This window comes from Sceloporus undulatus, chromosome 5 (genome assembly GCF_019175285.1).
Source record: "Sceloporus undulatus isolate JIND9_A2432 ecotype Alabama chromosome 5, SceUnd_v1.1, whole genome shotgun sequence".
Classification (NCBI taxonomy): Eukaryota; Metazoa; Chordata; class Lepidosauria; order Squamata; family Phrynosomatidae; genus Sceloporus; species Sceloporus undulatus.
The window spans coordinates 118,252,826-118,275,004 of record NC_056526.1 but is presented as its reverse complement, the minus strand read 5'-3'; the positions used below and the strand labels follow the sequence as shown (position 1 = coordinate 118,275,004).

Here is a 22,179-nt window from a genome sequence, read left to right as displayed (position 1 = left end):
AAACATCATTCAAATACAGGTTGAGTCTCCCTTACCCCAAAATCCAAAATATTAAAAAATCCCAAATTGTCCACATAGATGGCTGAGATAGTTACACCTTTGCTTTCTTACAGTTGAATGTACAAAAACTTTGTTTCAAGCCCAAATTACTAAAAAGTCCTTAGGACTGGAGCATGGCTTTGGTGTGGCTTCTGGACTCTTAGGACACATGCATCATTTAAACAGCATACTGAACCTCCAAAGTGACCCAAATCAGCTTTAGTTTGGCATGGGGCCTTAGTTTGCATAGATTTTTGGTCATGGATAGGTTAACAACAGCCCCAGTTATATATTATAAAATCAATTCTTAGACATTAGGAAGGTTTTTAAAAATTGTTACAGTACTAATTAACACACCTCAGATAAAAACTGAAGATTATATAGCAAAAGAAAATAAAGAAGTTGCCAGAGACCATGATCCCATGTCCACCTACCTAGAAGCAAACTAAATTTGATGGGACCTGCCTCTGAGTACACACATACAGGATTGCACTGTCAAGAATTAGTCACTACTAAGTTAGATGGACTAGTGATCTGACTGGCAATGCCTTTCCATGGTTTCAGAAAGGACAGTGCAACCCTATATTTATTTATTTAGAGTATTTACACCCCACTCTTCTGCCACAAAGGCTCCCAGGGCAGCTTACAAATTGTTAATTAGACAATTCCCTGCCTTCGGGCTTACAATCAAATTAGTCTCAAATGATACAATCCAAAAAAATCCTGACCTCTTTATACTTTTAATGGGAAAATTTTCTGTGATTTTGTGCTGTTAGGGTAGAGAAGCTGGTGCCCTCTAGATGTTCTAGATCAGGAGCAAAATTTAGTGCACTTGGGTAAGGGGGAAAAAACTTGAAAACACTGCTCATTTAAACATACTTGTAGCAGCTGTTCAATGTCTTGTTTCTCCAGGTAAGACCGGGTAACAATCCGTCCATCAAAGTCGACTTCTGCCTTGAATCTCACTTTGCTCATTCCCATATCTGTAGCTTTAACATCATGAATTGCTCTGAGATAAGTATTTCGTAAGATGTAGCAACATAAAGCAAAAAACAAACAAACAGATGCTTTTAATTGAAAAGGGAAGTGGCCACGTGCAAAAATTATGACTTTTTTGCCTACCAGACTTTAACATATGAACTTGCAGCTCCATCCATGCTTTTATTGTTTTATTAGTTTTCTGAGCACAAACATGGGCATTCAAAGAGATCGTCCAAACAACAGTCTTACCTTACTGCAGGGTCACTCTCCAGCAACTCTGTAAGTCTCTGTAACTGGTCCGGCTGGATAGAACGGCCTAGCAATGCTTCCGTGTTGGTATAGATAAGAAATGCTGAAACAACTCCCAACAAAGTTCCCACACCAAGAGACCCTAGACTGTCATAGTATGGGTTTCCTAAAGGGATACATACACAAATTAATTTCCCCAAAAATAATATTTATGTACATCTTTCAACTTCTTTATGGAGATATCATTTAGACAGAAATAAACAATAGACTGAAATCAAGTGATTAAACTTTCCTTGAACTATATCAGGCTCCATTTAGAAAGCTGCATATTTGAATGCCACACTATGAAAATGAATATTCCCTATACCAAGATAATTAGCAAGGCAAGGATTCTAGATTAGCTGCCCTGACATGCTAGCTTTCTACATAAAAGAGAATCTTCTTCTTGCTGGAAAAGCATTCAAAGATGCAGGTTCCAATTTACAACCTAAAATGATTCAGTTCAGATGGAAATGTCTATTGATCCTTTGTACAACATCTTGTTTGTCTTAAGCATTCAACAAGACAGTAACTATTATTCATTTGCCTGATAAATTAACTTGGCTAGTAAACTAAACCTGGTCTATGTGCTGATTAGAGAATATCAGAAAATAATGCCACTTAGTAGTACATCTACTTACTTACCTGTTAGGGAGGTCAGACCCATACAAGTAGCAGCTAATGTCACACCCAGAACTGCTGCAGTGTCTTCTAACAACACAACATTTGTACTAGGATCACGAGCTTGCATAACTGAAAATTGAAAGTACAGTTAACATTTGATGCAATTCCAACGCTCTGAATTAGCTAGACAAGACCAAACATATTTATACAAATGCACAAATGCTCCAAACCTTTATCCTATGACACAGCAAGCCAATCTGGTTTGGATACAATTTCTATCAACTCAGTCAATATGGCTACAGATTAGGGATTATGCGGGCTATGTTTCCAAAACATCCAGAAGATGCCAGCATGCCTATCCCTGAAGTTAGCATATTTCTTTAATGGGGCCCATCAGAGTTCATTGGGGTATAGATACTGACGATACAACTACTTATTTGCTTGGTAGCAACAAATAATTCTAAAAAAGAAGTGTAAGGAAGGAATCAATGTATAAACATTCAAAACAAATTATAAAAAAATATGAGTCATATCTAGAGTCACTCTTCCACAAATGCAATGGCTCTTATAGGGGAAAAAACTATAATCTAGAGACTGATACTCACTGGAGAGAGAGGGAATAGAGTGACTATTTGGATCCACCCCAACTGTTCTCCATACTGCCCCACACCATGTATGAAATAAGAGTGAATTGTTTTATTGTCAGACATACTTACCATACTGATAAAATGATACACCTCTGGTCCGAGCACTCCTTCGAATTTCATTTATAGCTACAAGAAGAGTTGCTGAAACAAAAAAGGGGTGTTATTTCAAAAAGAAAACAACACCAATTTCAGCTCCATAAAAACACAATAGACAGAAAAAGTGACAGAGAAAAAACGTACAAATAAAAGTAATACATTCATTTAGGAACCTTACTAACCATCAAGTTTAATGTTGAGTTTAAGGGGGGGAGTTTTTAAATGGCTGAAATATTTATTAAAAAATCTCAATTCACTACATTTTTATTCCAGAATACATTTTTGGGAGTTTTACAGGAAACTCTCTAAACCAAATGATTATAGATCTTAACTCCAGTTCAGATGCATGTTCATGGCTCCCACCCAAAGAACTCTACATGGGTTTGTATCAATTCCAGTGAAATTCCTGGGTGGGCCTTCAAGAGCCAAGGGAAGTGGCTATAAGAGTGACCCGAAGCAGATTTATGTCTGTATGGGCCCTACTCTGCCATATTCAGAGCTTGGAAAGTGTTTTTCCCCCAATTACAACTTCCAGAATCCTCCACCAACATAGCCAATGGAATTAACAGTCCAAAAAAAGATATTTTCCAAAACTCTAGCCATATCATAGAGTATGTTTAAAATGCATCTCTCTCTCTCTCTCTCACTCTCACTCACTCACTGGGCACTTCTTTGCATTCAGAGCTGACTTTTTCCATAGGTCAGCAGCCCAATACTGTATCAGAAATTGTTGTTAAAGCTGCCCTCTGCTTCAAAACTACATAGCTTGGTATAGGCATAAAACAACAAGAAGACATAAGTGGGGGGCATGGGGGAAGAATAATGTTAGGGAAATGTATGCCTACAATCACCTTGTGCTCCCGGAACTGACTGGATTGGGTCCTAGGCAACACTTTCTCCTTTCTTATGATGCCAGTTAATGAAGTTACAAATAAATCTATCAATGTGCATTTATATTCCATCCAATAAAATAAGCCCTTGCTGTAATTAACAGACCACTGGAAGTGTTTTAGCCATAACTATTGCTTCTGATACACTCATGATTTGCTACAGATAGGTCACTATTGCCTTTATTTAATATATCACTGTATTAAATGTTGACACACGGGATAGTGTTGTTGATTATTCCAGTAATTACATTCTCATCCCCCATTTTCTTCATTTTGATTCCTTCTAGACTTTCAGTATTCCATGGCCACTAGGCATGCTCACTCCCCACAGGACTATCTTGTAGGTTCCTACTATTTTTCCAAAGAAATGTATATTTCCGAAAAACTTTAGGGTTCAGCGAAGACTGCTGATCATGCTTTCTTGTGCGAGCATGGTGCTATTTTGGTTTACATAAACAACAGTATTCACAGACAGAAACTTTAAATAGAAGGACATATAGTACAATATTTGACATGTGTTCATAAATGAGATTAATGCATTGATGAAGGACAGCCTAGTGAAAAACCTGGGAGTCCCTTGTAGCTCTACTGAAGCTCAGCACGTGTGGACTGATCATTGGCTGCACAGCAGACCAACAGAGACCTCATTTAAATTTTTCTGAGTACTCTAAAATAAAATTTAAAAATAGATAGATATGTTCTGTCTATTCCACCCAGACTTCCTGTCCTGAATCCTATTAGCAGTTCTGAATAGAATAAACTAATTGAATTAACTGCTAAATGGTGAATCAACACTCTTGTAAATACTACTGACTAAATGGGGCTACACAGATTGGCATTATCAATAGGATTGAAGGTTTCTTGTATCTATCTTTCAATCTATTTTTGTTAAGATTGGTATGTTTAACATTTCAGTAACCTGAAATGTTAAAGAGTGCTGATGTATCTAGAAGCAAATGAGCTCAAACTTCAAGCATCAATTATTGCATCACCAAAATAATAGCGTGCTGCTAAATAATCATGTATTTTGCCAGTAGATCACATACCTCCTTCAGAGACCAATGATCCTGCTAAAATACAATAAGCCTGAAGAAACAGGAAAGGGAAGACGTTAGTTAATATATACTATGAAGCCTTGTAAATCATATAAACAACAACTTTCTATATTTTGAGACTATTTTGAAGCAGGAGAAGCAAAACATCATTTGCAGTAAATATTACTCATCTAGACAGTTGATTTCTGCAATCTCAAAAACTATGCTGCTCTCTAACTAATAATCCAGAGGTCAAAACAATTTTACCAGAACTTTCAGCCTCTGTAGCAGAGACAAGCCATTATGGAGGGTTCAAGGGCCATTTTGAGGGGTGGAGCGGGGGGAAGTCTTGACCCCACATGGGCTGCAATTCCGCCATTTTGATGAAACCAAAAACAATTTTCAGCCATATCTAGGTGCATTGCAGGGGGAGGCCTCTGAAGAAGCCATTTTCCTTTCCTAACATTGTTTTGTTCAATTGTCATTTTGAGGGTTTAGGGAGAGGGAGACAGAGTCACACCAAAGTCACTTCATCACAGTAAAAGGGATGTCATCGAGCATTAACTGTTTCCCAGCTCTGAAGCATATGCGTAAGGCATACCATGGGCATACAAATATTCACATACTACATCCAAGATTTTTAGCATTTCATTATCTTGTGTCTTGAGAGCCAGCATGATGTAATAGTTTGTTCTACAACTTTGCAGAGCAGAATTTGAATCCCCACTTGGCCATGGAAACACACTGGTGACCTTAGGCAAGTTACATTCTCTCAGCCTCAGAGGAAGGCAAAGGCAATCCTCCACTAAACATATCTTGCCCAAAAAAACCCAAGTGATATGGTGACCCTAAGTTGGAAATGACTTGAAGGCACACAACTACAACAAAAACATATCTTATGTCTTACAACTTGAAAGCATTTCATTCTCTTCTTACACACAGAAAGTGTAAGACCAAATGAGTTTAGATTTTCTTCAGGGGTGGGTCTGTCCCATAAGCTGGCCTCCGTCCCTTGCTTTCTCCTCAAACTAAAAGAAGATGTCAGATTTAATAAGGCAGTGTTGTCACAAAAACTCTGTAGTCCTATTCTCAGTCTTGATACTTACTAATAGAGCAACATCTTCACCTGTGTATGCACAAGCTAATATTTCAAAAAAGGATACAGGGAGGTCTCCATACATAGTTAAGGAAGTTAAAGGTATTTTCTGTTTGGATCCTACAATATACACACCCTAATGACCGCAAATTTTTGATAACCATAAGCACAGCCTTTGGAAATTCATTATCAAACAACTAAAAGTACCCTCTCAGAAAGAGGGAGACAACTGGAGGCCTTCTAAATGTTAAACTATGGCCTGTTACAGACTGCCAAAATAAAGCTGCGTCAGGTCTCTTTGGAGGTATGCTATTTAAATGATGCATGGGTCCTAAGAATCTGGAGGTTGTGCCAAAGCCACACTCCATTCCTAAACACCGGAGTGCAGCTTTGGTGCAGCTTCCGGATTCTTAGGATGCATGCATCATTTAAATAACATACCTCCAAAGAGACCCGAAGCAGCTTTATTTTGGCAGTCTGTAACAGGCCTATAATTCCAATTATCCTTGCCCATCTGGCTATAGAATAATGTGGACTGGAGTCCTATAAAAGAGGTATGCTACACATGACTTCAAGACTCTAAACCTTCACCAATGGAATAGCCAGAAATAAGAAACTCTAGACATGTTTCCCACATTCATTGTCCTATAATTTAAAAAAAAAAAAAAGGATTTGGAAATTATAATAAAATGCATCAACTTACCCAAAGAAGAGATTCTATGGGCTGAGGATTAAGCAATCCTATAATACCATGATAACATGAAAGCCCTGCACCCATCATGAAAATGCCAACACCACTAATTAAAGAGGCAATGTACCGCATGTTTGTGAAGCCATACCTGGATAAGGAAGGGAAAGAAAAGCACTTTTACAGAGATTCAGGCTGCTGCTCCATCCAGCTCAGACCTGCTTGAAGACACCTGGAATTGAACCTAGGACCTTTTGCACAAACATCACATGCTCCGCCACTAAGCTATGGGAGATCCTCCAACTTAAAAGATTCAAGGACCATCATCATGTTTGTGAGCCAGCTGGGTAACTAAAGGTAGCTATTAAAAATTAAATCTAGTGTCAAGAAAGTTATTTTTATGAATTCTGAAGTGGGGTGACTATTATACAACATCAAAGATTTTCTAATCTTGCTTCCTACTCACCCTGTTCATATCTATCTGTAACCTGCAACATGGCTTCAAATGATTCCTTTAAATTCCTGCATATGTATGGTAAGCAATACACAGCAGTCAACACAACTCACTTTTCCTTGGTAATACCACCCCTGAATAGAAAATGTCTGATCAAATAGAACCCAATGCAGGTCATGGATAGGTAACCTGCCCCCCACCAACACGCACTAGGAGAGTTGCAATCTCTTCAGCTAACGCTGTGAGAGAAAAAGCCAAAACCCAAGCTGGAATGGAGCTACATGATACTTGTTCTCATACTAGCAGAAGAAAGGCCTAATGGCTGCAGGGAGAAAGAGCTCCCTTTTCTCTAACCATGTTTTAACACAGGAGTGGGAACGGTTTGATCTGTGGAGTCCATGGTACCCAAATCCCCTTTTGTGTCCTAGAAGCCTTCCTGGGGCTCTCCCAAGGGCCACAGACAGACACACTAAGTTTTAGTTTCTGGCAGGGTGAAAAGTCATGCAGAATATATCAAAATGCCACCTACATCAGCAGTTGTAAACCCCTCCAACCTTCTACAATACCCCAAAACACTAGAAACAGGTTGAACACTGGCCAAAATAGCCAGGTATGAAAACCAGTAAGACTTCTGGGACTGAATTTTATTGGTGTGGCTCACCAGAGGGCAAAGGTAAAAACTGGTCTCTGCCCACCCATTTTAACACAATGCAAAAGAGCTTTTTATTTCCTTCAAATGCCAAAGAAACCTGAAAATATTATTCTCTCAAGTACAAATAAAAAGCTCCAAGCCATCCAAAATTGTTTTGTGTGCATGCCTTTTAAACAGTTTTATTTTATTTATTTATTTATTTATGTACAGTTCAGTACAATAAGATCTTAGCTGAACGTTGTTCTGAATTGTTGTCTGGGTGAGCTATAAATTAAATAAATACCAGCCGTTTCCTTCAGAGTTTGAGCGTGATTATGAATAATAATATCATACCGTGATACAAGTTGGATCATTCAGATAAGTTCAAATGTGCATATCAAAAAGTAATATGAGACAATCGTCACTTCAGAAAAGCACAGAGTTTGTTTCTTTTTAAAGACAACATGCTTACGGATGACTTGGGTCTGGTGTCCTCACAGACTGACTGATTCCCAACGCTAACAAAGCCTGTATGTGGAAAGAACATAAGAAAATACATTTCAAAATTGTTCATTACTTTTGGAGTAGCTTGAATTGATTAAATGTATCAATGTTTGTGAGAATGATGTTACAGACTTAAAGCTTTATACATTATCTTTCTTTATAATTTGAAACAGCAAAAAATTTGCAAGATAACTCACCTTGGCTAACATACAAATAGCAAAAACACATAAAACTAGTGAAGCTAAATGAGTCAGCTCTGAACTACCATTTTGGAACAGCCAAAAGAGATGGTGAAAATACTGTGAATTTGAGGCTGCTACTTTGGTTGGTTGGCAGTGATTACTAACAGTCAATTTTCCCCAGTTCCATCAATCACAACATACTGTACCAAAATGTGTTGCAATGAAATGAGCCAATCATACATACAAAGCAAGAATATTTCTTATTTATAACAAGAAATACAACTAATTAGGAAATAATGACCTATACTGGGAAGCATGCAATACACAAATTCCAGAGTTGTGGCCTGTTTGGAAATCCTGACAATTATACACATCCCACCTCTGTGATGTTTACTGTGCCAAGTATAGGTAGTGCATTTTTAAAAAATTATACATGGGGTATCCTTTTTCCCCCTGAGCCTTTTTTGGTGAGAAATATGAAAAAAGGATTATTTATTTTCTTATAGAAAGAGGAATAGAACGTTTAAGACAAGGTGTTCACATATTTACTGGCCCAAAATCATTTCCTAAAATTATATGATAGAAAATCTTTTATATAAGAATATTTATAGTAACAGATCACTATAATTTCTAAGCTTTCTGCTTTATCACACTAGGGGGCAAACAGTATTTAAATGAGAGTTAAACTAAAGAAAACCTGGAAATGCCTGATGTTTATCACACAACATTTCCTGTTTTTTTCTAGTTTAACTCATTTAAATACTGTTTGCCCCCTAGTGTGATAAAGCAGTTTGTCTCCTTGTCTGTTAATTTTATGGAAATTAGTACTTTATGTCTATTTCACACTATGGGAACTAGTGAAGAAAAAATAATTTTCTCTGTTTTACTAATCTTTATGTTTTGTTTTGTTCTGTTCGTATTGTCGAGTTTTTGCCAGCCGTTCAAACTGGCAAAACCACAGAGGTTCCTTATAGGTCAAGTATTTCTTACAGTTCAGGACCTTGAAGTTCCATTTGAAGCAAGAAATAATTTAAAGAAAAAGGAATTTGTAATTATTTTCTAAATAAACTGAACTTTTATTATATTAAACGTAATTTTATGCCAAACAAAATTATATACAACTAATTTTATGTTCCTAAAGTAATAAAATAATTTTTAACCTGTGAAGGACTGTTATATTGATGTTTTTTCTTGTAAAGAAGGGGGGAGGGTTGTGAAAATTGAATATTTTCCCTATGGTTTCAAAATTTCTGGAAATTGTACATTTGTTTGTGTATGTGCACGCACACATGTATGCTTAAAAGCTGACAACCTACTCTATGACATTGTTTAACAGCAATAGCCAAAAGAACAGACAATACTCACTTGATTGCAAGTATCTACCAAAGAATGGATGGCTTCAGAGAACATGCTTGCAGAACCCGTGTAAACCCAAGCGAGAAGCTTGAAAAAAAAATTCAAGCCATTTCTGGGGACATAAGAAGAAAATACTGTATATCTATAAAGCATCTATAGCTTTGTAAGTACCACACACAGATTAAACATACTCAGTAACTGCTGCCATCTCCTTACAAAATATTTCCCTTGGAATTATGCTCCCTGCTCCTTCCATGGTTTGTTTTAATTATAGGATAGTATGGTATCTGCACCAGCATTACCCATGGCTGGGAAATTTAGTAGATGCCCTTTTAATTAGGATGTGTAAGCTGATTTATAAGACTGTTTGTAAACTCTAGTTAAGAAAGGAGAAGTCTGATTAGTATTCATGCAGACATTAAATATTATACCAGAGAACGAATGGAACAATTTGATTGGCAGAAGGAAAGATAAAAACCACTGATGCTCCTGCTCTTAAAAATTATGTTGAAGAATATTACATCAATATTAAACCACTGTCTAACGTGCTACTGATAAGATTACAGATAAAATGTTTATATGTTTGTTACTCTGTTAGGGTTTTTTAATTGGATTTATATCCTGCTTTTCTGCCAAAATGGGATTCATCTAAAAAACTGTGAAAATGGTAAGCAAATATATTAGAAGAATAGCCTCAGCTAATAAAACAACCAGTATTTAGCAATCCAACAGCTTGCAGAAGGTGGTGCAAAATGTTGTTTGTTTACACTTGTCCTCAATATATGGTAACTCTGAGTAACTGTTTACATATACAAAAAATGTGGATTTAGGACTTGGGACTCCAGCTACGAAATGAATTTTTACTTTCCAGACCAAGAAATGCCACCACTGCAGAATCAAAATACTATGTAACTTAAATATGTATGAAGATGTTTTTCTGTTTCTAGGTTTAACACATGCACACTTTAAGAGAAACTTACATACAAATAGCAACCATCACCACTTTTCCTGGTCCACTCAGAAACAGCGTTGATGTGGTAGAACGTGGCTAAAATTAAAAACACAAGCATGCAATAAATATATTTATGCTGTTTGACAGATAAATGAAATTTTAAACAGGTATGTGTATGAGTTGCAACTGATTGTCAGTTAAACATGCATGAAGCAACATTTCAATACAATAACAGCTCTGCAGAAAAGCACCTTTGCTTTTAAACAATACAAGCAGAGACCCAGCCAACAACTAAGCCTGCTGCCTTAACATTTGTAACCGCCTGTATTAAAAGAAGGGCCAGACTAAATACAAATTATACTACAAATTCCGTAATCCCTGGACACTGGCCAGCTAGCCAGAGCTGATGGGAGCTGGAGTGCCACAATATCTAGTGAGCCAGAACTTTCATAATACTGTATTTTTTTAAAGCATTTTGTTTTTTAAAAAGTGCCTAATTAACTGAGGGACCTTTTATTGAAAGAATTAATCTTAAAACGAATCATCTGAACACTGAAGACCTACTAACAGCAAAATAAGACTTTATAATGAGCAGGCCTAACCCTTTACACAGTTAGTAGAAATATTTTAGAATTCTGCTTTAAAAAATAATTATTCAAAAAGAGAAACAGATCAGAATAATATTTTTCATTCCTTATCACCACCACAAATTTCTAGTTCTTTTAGCCAAACAGTTTTCCTTTCTTCTCAATTTCTTTTTGGGCTTTTTAATTCTATACTCCCACATCCCGCAGCCAACAATCTCCTACTTGTGACACTTTGGCAGCCATTGTCCACAGTCTTTCAAATACATCCTTCCACCCAGAAGGACTAGAACCGGTTGCTTTCTTGAAAGGAAACAGTTTCTAAGGAAGCTCATCCCCTCTGTACCCATACCATCTTTTATATCATCCTATAGTTTTGCAATATTACAATATGTAGTCTCACTCTCTAGGTGCTCATACTAAGAACTGCACTGTAAGAAATAGGACATCACAACCAAATTATAAAAATGTAAGTCTCTCACCTTTGTTTCTCCTAGGAAGTCTTTGTATTCCTTTAACAATCTTTGGTTTCTAAATAAATCTGTAAAAAATGTTATCAGGGGAAGGAAGCAGAATTTCAGATTCTCTTTTGTTGACAACACAAAAATATGCTGTGTACAAATCTTACATGCAGACATTAGGCCAGATCAATCTTTTCAAACATTGCTGCTGTGTATGTGCGTAACATATGAGTACACTTATAGCTGGGATAGGCTGTTGGTCTCCAATAAATATCCCAATTATTTCCTTCCACTAAAGGTATGAATCATAGTGCTGGAAGGGACTTGTCCAAGAAACAGTCAATGTGGGATTTACAATGTGGGATACAACCATAGTATCTCTGAGAGCTGGTCTTCAGCTTCTACTTATTTTCTCCAAGTGAAGGCGAGCCCCGGCCTGACACAATTTGTTCCATAGCTCTTAACCTTAGGAAGTTTATCTTATAATTCATTCACAATCTGCTCCTTGCAGTTTTCTCTCACTAGTTGTTGGCCTACCTTCTGGAGCAACAGAGAATAATTCTGTTCTGTTTTTTGCATAACAGTTTTTCAGATATTTGAAGAGAGCTATTTTGCCTCCCCATTAATCTTCTACCCTCAAAGCTAAACATAGCCAGCCATTTCAACCGTCTTCATTTGATCTCTGCATCCTATATCATCCCAGTCATCTTCTCTAGATTTACTCTGGTTTTCAGTGTAATTTCTAAAGCATGGTACCCAAGCTGGACATGGTATTCCCTATGCAACCTGACTAGGGCAGAATAGATAGGAACAATGATTTTCCATGACCTGTTAATGTAGGCCAAGATTGCATTAGCTTTGTTAACTACCACACAGCTCTCCTGGCCTATATTCAGCTTGTGAAGCACTTAGAAAGGAGTGGGCAATAGCATACAGAAACACTCCACTGGGTTCACCCATTACATTTCAATACACAGGAAGTGATGTCACATAACTTCTGTCAGCCATTTTGGCTGATTTTGGGGTAAGATTTTGCTTTGTTTTTGGTTTTTTCTGGGGTTAGGGGGCTCTGGGAAGTGGAATTGGTTTGGGGCATTTGTGGTTCATTTTCAGTAGATTTGGCTGGTTTGGGGGTTAAAAGTCACAAATATTGGCATTATTTTTTTTTAATTGGGAGGTCTATGTTGACTGTAACAACTAAAAAATGAAAGTTTTAAAATCCCTGTACCATGTTGCTCATGAAGAACAACATAAAAATAACTTCAATCCCAGCAGAAACATCGCAGAACAAATATCAATTAACTATTCAGGTGTACAGACAGGCCAAAATAAAGCTGCTTCAGAGACACTTTGGAGATATGCTGTTTAAATTATGCATTTGCCCTAAGAGGCCAGAAGCTGCGCCAAAGCCATGTTCCAGTCCTAAGTACTGGAGTGCGGCTTTGGCACAGCTTCTGGCCTCTTAAGATGCGTGTGTCATTTAAACAGCATATGTCCAAAGTGACCCAAAGCAGCTGTACAGGCCCTCAGTTAGCAAAGCCTCTGACAAAGCAGCTCCTTTTCACAAAGTCTTTTATACCCTCGTTTCCTCCCTGTACTTTGTCTAAGAACACTCTAGTTTTTTAGCTGCATCAGCAATGGGAGGATGGTGTAGGAAGCCTGAAGAAAGAGGCATTCATTGCTGGGTGGCAGCATTATGTCTTCAGGAAACAGTGCAAAGAAAGTTGTTCTGGGAAAAAATGGCAATCTGTAGCTGTGTTCACCTGCCTACAACAGGCAAGATAAACAGCAGCTGCCTTCAAAATCTTTTACTGAACATGCACGAACAGCAAAACAGAAAAAAGGCTTCCCTCACCAGTTACGATTTATAGGTTTGACCACCTAAATAGATATCATAAGAAAAGTGAAGGCTGTTCAAAGAAAAACTTAGCCTTGGGTACACTGTCGTTCTCTGAAGATGCCAGCCACAGATGCTGGTGAAATGTCAGGAATAAACTCTTCTAGAACATGGCCACATAGCCCGAAAAACCCAAAAAAACCCTATGGATGCCGGCCATGAAAGCCTTCGATTTCACATTGGTTCAAAATGTTTTTGTTTACTTACGCAAGGCTTTCCTAATCTGGTTGTTTCATTTCAGCACGTCATATTGCTAGTTTTGCCAAAAAAAGATTTGCTTAAACTTGTTGAATCTACTGTATTTGGTATGTAGTAACATATCCCGATTCTTTCCATGTTATTTTTGCTTCTAGTACCAAATTTCTGTTAAACACATCTACATTATTAACTGAGGTGTATTTGTATTGTGACAGTCTTTACAGTCAAAACTATTAAGTATCTCTTGTAGCATTCTACACTTACTCTCTCGGTATTCTATTTCTGCTTCTTTACGCCTTTTTCTCTCTTGAGCAAGAGCTTCTGGACTTCCCCATACCTCTAAAGACCTGTGCTCAAGCAAAACACAAGGAAAAACAGACACAATTCCTTTTAGTCATATGAATGAAACAGTTCTCTAATGCTTTTGATTCTCAAATAGAGAGTAGATATAAAACATTTTCATATTCTGTTCTTAGAGATTTTAAATGCAGACAAACAAGGAAGTATGAAACTAGTACAAGTTGAAAAGGGCTCAACTATAAGTGGGAATTTCTTGAATCAAGTGCACTGTCATGGAATAATATGGACTGTAGTCTCAACACAAACCCTTGACAACTTCCAAAAACAGTATTACCACCAATCACAACAAACAGGCCAAAATCTATATGGGAAGGTGTTAGACATTACATTGGATAATCAAAACCAAGCACTATTTCATAGATGCTCTTACTTGGCCTCCACATCTGCTCTTAAAAAGACTGTAAAAGCTTCTGTATCATCATGAGGGCTTCGCCGTCTGATTTTCCTGAGCTGATCTAAGTCACTGTTGAAAGACAGAAAGAGATGCTTGAAAGGAAAGAAAAACATTGCCACAATGCAAGCAACTTTAAACCATGGTTTGCTGCTGATCTGGAAATGTAACCCACAGAATGGGTTCTTAACCATGTTTAGCACAAATCATGATTTGATATGCTATCTAAAGCATGTGTCTCTCTTATGCATTTTCTTTGTAATTAATGCACGCACACACACACACACACACACACACAAATATTTATATAGTTATTATAAGATTATAAATTACAAGAACTCAAATGCATACTTTACTACAGTGCATCAATGGAACACTTCTTCTTCATTAATTCTATAACCCTTTCCACTAGGCAGTAGCAATATTACACACACTCCTGTTCCCCTGGACTGGCGAGTAAATGCAAGTCATCTGAAGATGGACATGTACCATCTCGGTTTGTAGCAGAGACAGCAATACACAGTTTGTCCCTCTCAGGGTCACTGGACTGCAAATCCCAACACATCTAACCATTAGTTATGCCAGTTAACCGTCTAATTAAAAACAATAATTGTAAGCCGCTCTGATAGCCTTTAGGGCTGAAGGGTGGGGTGTAAGTACTCTAATAAATAAAAAATAAATAAAATAATGGAAGCTGAAGACCAACATCTCAAGGACCACATTTTGAAAGTCCCTAGTCTACAGTATCATTGGTGTTTTGTTTTTTTCCATTCACTGCTGGTTATCATTTTAAGACAATTATCAAATCAAACCTACTTCATTCTAATTTTTAAATTCATAACAATCATACCTGGACTTAAGACAGAATTCATTGATTGCTCTGACACCAGTGATGAAATTATTCTTCGTGTATTTTGGTCCATATTCTCTCTTTTTGAGCACTGCTTTCACTTTAAAGATAAGATTTTACATTCAGTCTCAAAAATAACCACAGGATCTCTCAACAGTGGAGGTGCCAACGAACACAGAACTGTTGATATTCACAGAGTTATTTCAAACCCTTAAAAATAGTGAACATCCTGTTTTCTCACATAAGTGGAATACACCAAGCATGACAACAGAAGAGCATAAATACACTAATTACACCTTTAATAAACTAGTGCAATCTAGTGACAAATTAAATATATACTTTCAGCTAGTGGAGATATGAGAATAATAAATAATGATCTGTTAAGGTGACAACATATAGACAGCACTTACAAGGAATGGTAAATCAGATCGCTGGAAAATCTAATCATACCATGATTAAGTTCCATGCTGCTTTCTCCCAACTGACTTCCCTCCCTAGTACGAATGGATAAACTAACCAGAAATGGTTTGCTTAGATTGTCATACATGTTCAAAGGCCAGGTTGGTGGCTCCCAAACAAGTCAGGACTCTTGCTTACAGTGAAACAATAAGCCAAGATCCCAACTAGCTAGGGTTCAGACAAAAGACCAAGCAAATAAACTTCAGGTTTACTTAATCCTGAAGAGAGCAATTTCCAAGGCTAGGGGAGGATACATCTGTTCCCTGACCTTGGAGGGTCAACCCTGCCCCACAACTGCTGTGTTTGGGGACTGGCCTGTTTGACACCCCAAAGCCCTGTGGCTCAGTTGTTCATTTTGAACCATATTCCACCACCTCACTGAGGCCTATTTCTCAAAACCAAATGTGACATCTGGATTTGCGAGGAAAGAGGAGACACCTTTGCCCAACCCTAAAACAGACCAAGGACATCCCCCCAAAAGGTCAATCTGTGCTTCCTGGAGGTGTTAAGGAGATTGATTGGTCCTCCAGATTTGTTGGAGGGCCACAGGGTTTTTACCTCCTTAACTCTCAGGGTAATAAAGGACGCCTAAAAGGAAATTTTCACTTTTCTATATGTCTTTTTCTTCAACCATATATGTAGTCTCTGGATTAAAAACTAATCCAAGACTCTGGCTTGATCCATCAAGTCTACATATAAAAAGTTCTTAATGGAAGGCAACTTTGTCTGAATCACAGGCCCTTTGTTCCCCACAACTTACTTCACAGGCAGTCTAGCTAAAAAAATTGTAACAGCATATTGCTCAGATACTGCCAGGGAAGCATTCTTCCCAAAAGGGGTTTAACAAGCTCTATTTCATTAAATGGATGAAAATTCTCCACATAAAAATACATATACCAGGATGACTTGCCAAATATAAACACATGGATATTGCCATGTTGATCACAAGATGGGGCTCCCATAGCCTTACACATTAGCAAACTGTGATCAGAAAGAGGTACCATAATTTGGTCAGGGAGCTCTATGGTATATCACCCATCATGTGGCTATTTACTGGCCAGTAGACTCTTAAGACATGGAAACGCATTCAGATCTGCTCCGGTATTGGCCACACAAGCACTGAAGCGGACATTATTGCTGTGTGTCCAACTATATAAACAGAGCTGGATACTTCTCCACATATCACCCTACTCTCCACCTGCCAGTAAATAGCCAGGGTGGGGTGGAGTGGGGTGGGAGCTGCAGCCGCCAAAGAGTGGGGAATAGGGTAGAAGATGTGCTGCAGCCCCACTTTATGAAACCTTTGGGTATCCCTTACTTATCCAGAATCTGCTAAATGTGGCAACCCTAATGTAAATAGTTCCCTTTCTTGGGCTGGAAGTACACATCATGAGAAACATAGGCCTGTCACCAAAGAGAGCAGCCATACATCTCAGTCTCCGCACTACCCTTAGAGACTGGGATATGAAGTGCACACTGTGAAATCATAATACAATGGATTTATCTGCAAGTGAAAGACAATGAAAGGGACGAAGGAGATCATTCACTGGACATGTGGAGTTACATCAAAATCTGTAAACTTAAGTTTACAGCATGAGTGCAAAAGGTCAAAAAATGAGCCTAATGTTTTCAGCAGCAGCCTATCATTTGATGCAGTCTCTGCTGTAGCTTTACTCAAAACACTTAAAAGAGAACCTGTACACAGAGAACATTTAAAGAAGATAGAGAACTTGCACATTCACTGGCACACACTAGTATAAAGTTAGGATTGTACTAATTACCTTTTACATGAATTGGTTGTTGCGGCAAAGGTGATGTCTGACTGCTAGCATCCCGGGCTATGTAAAAAAAAAAAAAAAAAAAAGTGAGGGAAGCATGAAAAATTTAATTTGCATCTTCAAAACATTAAATCAAAAGCCATTTGGACAACACTTATGACATATGCAGCAAATAAGTTTAAAATATTAAGCACTTTTTAAAATAAAATAAAAAAATAATCTAAATATACACACACTAATTGCATCTTAATCAACAAGTTCCTGCCAGTCATTTCAACTTTCGGTAACATTTTTGTAACAGGAAACTGTACTCTGTAAAATTAATGGACTTTATGGGAGAAGGCCAAAGGCAATGCCAGATCTCCCTTTCACTTCCCTGGTGTGTTTCTTCCCTCTGCATCTCCACTTCAGCCCTACTTGCATTTCTCTCATTCCTGTTTTCCTCACCAGAAAGAAAGAGGCCTGCACTTCCTTTGTTTTGTCCTCTGGAATTGGATCAAAGCAGAACAGGAGAACTGACAACTGGATTGTGAAGAACAGTTGCAGCAGGGAAGGAAGAAATCATGGAATAGATTTATTTGAGGGGGGGGGGGCAGTTCACTAGCTTTCTAAGCCTAGTTTTCAAAACAGATATTTGGTTTGCTGGGCTATGATTTGCTTGAAAAAATGGAAGCAATGTTAATTTTCTGAATGAGATGTGCAGGGATCCAGACTTATTGGAATATTGCCATTTGTGCTATTAGCATTTCCTTGTACAGTAGTTCTATGGGAAAGACAGGCTGCTACTCTTTTGGGAAGAAAAAAACCACTGACATTCTGCTGTTGGTCAGTATAAATATTGTTTCATTACTAAGCTCAGGCAGAATTTGTGGACCCCTGCTCTAAATAATGTTTTGACATGCTGGCCAGACCACGGACTTCAGAAATGGAGCATACTTCACCCTTGGAAATAACAATGTATCTCAACAAACAGATCCCCTTTTTCTTGTTTCATATATCAATATCTGTGAGATTGCACCCTCACTCTGGTTCCATCTTTAAACATCTAGCCAGAAGTGAAGAAATGCTCTCTTCTAGATGACACTCTCTGCCAATAAATCTGCATATGTTCTGAAACCCAATGTTCTGCTGAACTAGGCAACATGTAACTATTTAAGTTAGACTAAATTGATTTGAGGGGGATGTACACATGTATATAGGCATGACTCTTGTCTCTCCTTTCCCCTGCGCATTCACCTACTCTTGTTTCTTTAAATACAGGATAAAATTTTCATATATGGGCCTTCAGCCATATTATTTAAAAGGAAATTCCCCATTAAAACCTTCCTGATGTGAAAAGCTGCATGGTTGCTAAAGTCATTCTTTATGTGTTCATGGCACATTTTACTAGGTTTTGTTTACTGTGACTTCTGGGCTTTGGACAAGTAAATCCAAAACATCTTCCATTTTACTCTTATCTTGAGCTGAGCTAAAGGGATGAACCTAGAAATTTCCCAACTTGTCTGAGAAACAAGTAGCATCCTATTGTTTAACATTCTCAAAGTAGCCAATGAAGATTTTTGTTGTGAACATTTGTAAAGAATATACTGTACGAACAAAATCTTCCCCCATTTCAGATTTCCCTCTCCTTACACTCACAGGGTTTTTCTTTTTGTTGGAAGATTTTTGCATTCTCATATATACCATTTTTTGCATTTGCCTATATAGATAGAGATTTCCTGCATGCAACCCCTCCTTCTCTATCATTCAAACTAACTATCTGACGCATACTCTCAAAGACCTGTTGGGCCTTCCATCTTTCTTGTCCATCCACTTTCTTTGAAAGATGGTGAGATAAAGATTTTCTTTTTACCTGAACTATTCGCTAGCTAGATTAGGATGTAGCTTCTATGTATATATAGATTAAAGCCATTAGTAAACTTTTGTTTGAACTACAAGCTACTTGTGTTGTTTTTTGAGTCAGTCTCGGTTCTTAGGGAAGCATAGTTAGACAAGGACACGTTTCTGCTACTCTGCTGATTTAAAGCTAGATCCTAACAGGCTTGGCTTTGATATTTTTGATGGATATTTCAATATTTTTATTTCCTAAACAAAGGCCGAAGCCTTAAGAAACTTAAATTGCTCTATACTTTTTTTCTTCCTTTTACTTTGTATACGTCTGCAAACCTTGACAATTCTCTGAGCCTTCTGCTACTTCCCCTTGTGTACTGTATGACTTGTGTCATTTTTTTTCTAAATAAGCAACGAGACTCAGAACTAGAAGGAATGATGATTCTGAAACACTGTGTTCCAAAGGAAGACAGGATCCAGCCCAAGTTAAGAATTTTTTTCAGCTCCAGTGGTTTCCCTGAGAAGGATTTAACACAGATACATGTATTTCCTTTGGACAACTCTGTCTTAATTAAATGCATCAGTAGAATTAAGTTCTTATGACTTCAATAACAACAGCATATATATTGTTGCTTTATTCTCTGGAGTTGGAAGCTTGCCATACATCCGCTACCAGTAAATTGAAACTAATTTTATTGAAACTGGAGTCATTAGGCCTAGCCCTCCAAGCTCAACAGTACAACATGGTTGTGTGGGTGGGGGTTTTTTAATTAATGGACGCCTTGATGCACGTTATGAATTATTCAGACCTTTAGCATTACTATTGTGCACCTGATCTATACAACTTACTTTTTAAGATAAGCAATTCCTTCCTTTCTTCAGTTTTTTTTTAATGGGTAGGCATAATTTACTTTACTTTACTTTACAAGGAAACCCTGAAAAATGGCTTGGCATTTTATAATGGAAGTCTTAATGAATATGTGGAAGGTGTTTTTCCCCCATCCCAATACAGAGTGGCAACTTTTTAGGCATTTCAAAACCCACTCTTAGTCAAAAGTAACAAGATCAAAAACTGTCTAAAAGTTATTCCATTCTACCTCCTCCTTCTTATCATTCATGTACTGAACTGGCAGGCTTTATTTTGATAGGCCATTGCTGAATGTCACTGTCACAATTTATTTGAAGACAGACAGATTATTGGGATGATTTTTTCCTCTTGTAAAATGGGCATTCACCGTGACATTATTTAAGAAAAGGTTGAACCATAAACTCAGATCAAGAAAAATAATCACCTATCAAATGTCAAGATTTACTACTGAAAATTCAGACAGCATTTTGTGCCCTTTTAAAAAATATAGAACAGTGGCCTGGAGGCTTGATAAAAACACAGCAGCTGAACAAAGAAAATCTGACCTATTCAAATACAGGATAGGTGATCTCTGGGTCCAGCAAAGGTCAACATGATAATTTTTTAAACATGAAACAAATTAATCTCCAGAATATTAATACTGAATATTGGAAAATAACAGGCTCAAAGAATCTTATGAGAAGGAAGAACACCCAGGACATGTTTTGCAAACAAAAAGTTCCAGATTCAGTCTTTAGCACCTTCAAAAGAGATTAACTCTGAAGAGCCATTCCAGTCAATGATGATGGCCCAACAGTCTCACTCAGTATAAGGCAGCTTCCTATGTTTGCTGTTTCAACATGATTTATCTCTTGTCAATTAAAAGAATCAGGGGATATTGGGAAGAAACCATACAAGAAAGGTCTAGCACACAAGGTGCACAAAAGCAATTAAGAAGATCCAAAACTGAGCAAAGGGTGACTTTCCAATACCAGGACCTAAGTGTTATTTTACTGAAAAAGAGTTCTGGACAGAAGTGCAGAAGCTGAAGCCATCAGTTCTATAGAGCCTTGGCTTAATCCCTGGTTATCACATTCCTAGCTCCCCTGACTGTAAAAAGAAAGGACACTGAACTAACTTCATGGAATGGACACACGCGCTCAAGCCGCGGGGCGCGCGCAGGACGGAAGGGGCGGCGCGTCCCATACAATTGAATGGGCGCGCATGTCCATTGCGCCCCGCGCGCCGCCGTGCACGAGTCCCATTGTTTACAATGGGGCTTGAGCATAGGCGGAATTCGCCTTATGCGGAGGGATCCGGAACGGATCCCCGCATAAGGCGAGAGCCCACTGTACGTCCATTCCCCTGGCAAGAATAGGGAAGGAAAAATAATGGGGAAAATGAGGGTCTTGACCACTTTTGGCTCTGGCTTCACCACGGCCTTTATTGGCTTCACTCTTGACCAACTGACATTCCTGCAAATCTGCTCCTGAGCAAATGTGGCCATTGGCAGCAACATTTCCCTACTCTTGTGCTAGAGTACAGCTCAGTAGTGTGTGATCCTCCAAATGTTGCTGAATTCCAGCTCCCATTAACACCACCCACTCTGGCCAATGGCAAGGCATGCTGGGAGTTGCAATAACTGAAGGGTCACAGGTTCCCCACTCGTGACCTAAAGAGTGAATTGAATTTATGCAGGGCACAAGAAGCATTTTATTACAAAAAAGGAATGCCCTGTGGGTTGCCATTCTGCCACCCAGACAAAAACCTTTAAAGCTCTTAGCTAAGTGAGACAGGACAACAGTTACTCCTGTTTATTCCAACTGTAGTATTCACCCCTTCACCCTCTCGCCTACCAACTCTGATGAGCAGAACTCCCAATGTGTCCTACACTGGTGATTCTCAATCATTGGTCATCTAGCTGTTTTGGACTTTAGCTTCCAGATGCCCCAAACTGCACAGACATCAGTCAGGAATTTTGGAAGTTGAAGTCCAAAATATCTGGAGGATAAAAGACTGCGGATCACTGCTACATAGCAAACAGTGCAGTGGTGAGCAAGAA

The 22,179-nt window shown here is 38.1% G+C and overlaps 1 protein-coding gene across 1 annotated transcript in view; it reads right to left on the bottom strand.

Moving 5' to 3' along the window:
• The window catches only part of SLC30A9 (solute carrier family 30 member 9), a 31,722-nt gene that overhangs the window by 2,377 nt on the left and 7,166 nt on the right, over nt 1-22,179 (bottom strand). Inside the window, exons 4-17 of the mRNA XM_042469665.1 lie at nt 17,444-17,500; nt 15,204-15,303; nt 14,333-14,425; nt 13,867-13,949; nt 11,529-11,587; nt 10,491-10,558; nt 9,520-9,622; nt 7,941-7,996; nt 6,399-6,534; nt 4,612-4,651; nt 2,649-2,720; nt 1,954-2,061; nt 1,270-1,435; nt 919-1,048 (exon numbers count right to left, since the gene is read on the bottom strand). Coding sequence (XP_042325599.1) covers nt 919-1,048; nt 1,270-1,435; nt 1,954-2,061; nt 2,649-2,720; nt 4,612-4,651; nt 6,399-6,534; nt 7,941-7,996; nt 9,520-9,622; nt 10,491-10,558; nt 11,529-11,587; nt 13,867-13,949; nt 14,333-14,425; nt 15,204-15,303; nt 17,444-17,500 — 1,271 coding nt within the window. The remainder of the gene's footprint in view (nt 1-918; nt 1,049-1,269; nt 1,436-1,953; nt 2,062-2,648; nt 2,721-4,611; nt 4,652-6,398; nt 6,535-7,940; nt 7,997-9,519; nt 9,623-10,490; nt 10,559-11,528; nt 11,588-13,866; nt 13,950-14,332; nt 14,426-15,203; nt 15,304-17,443; nt 17,501-22,179) is intronic.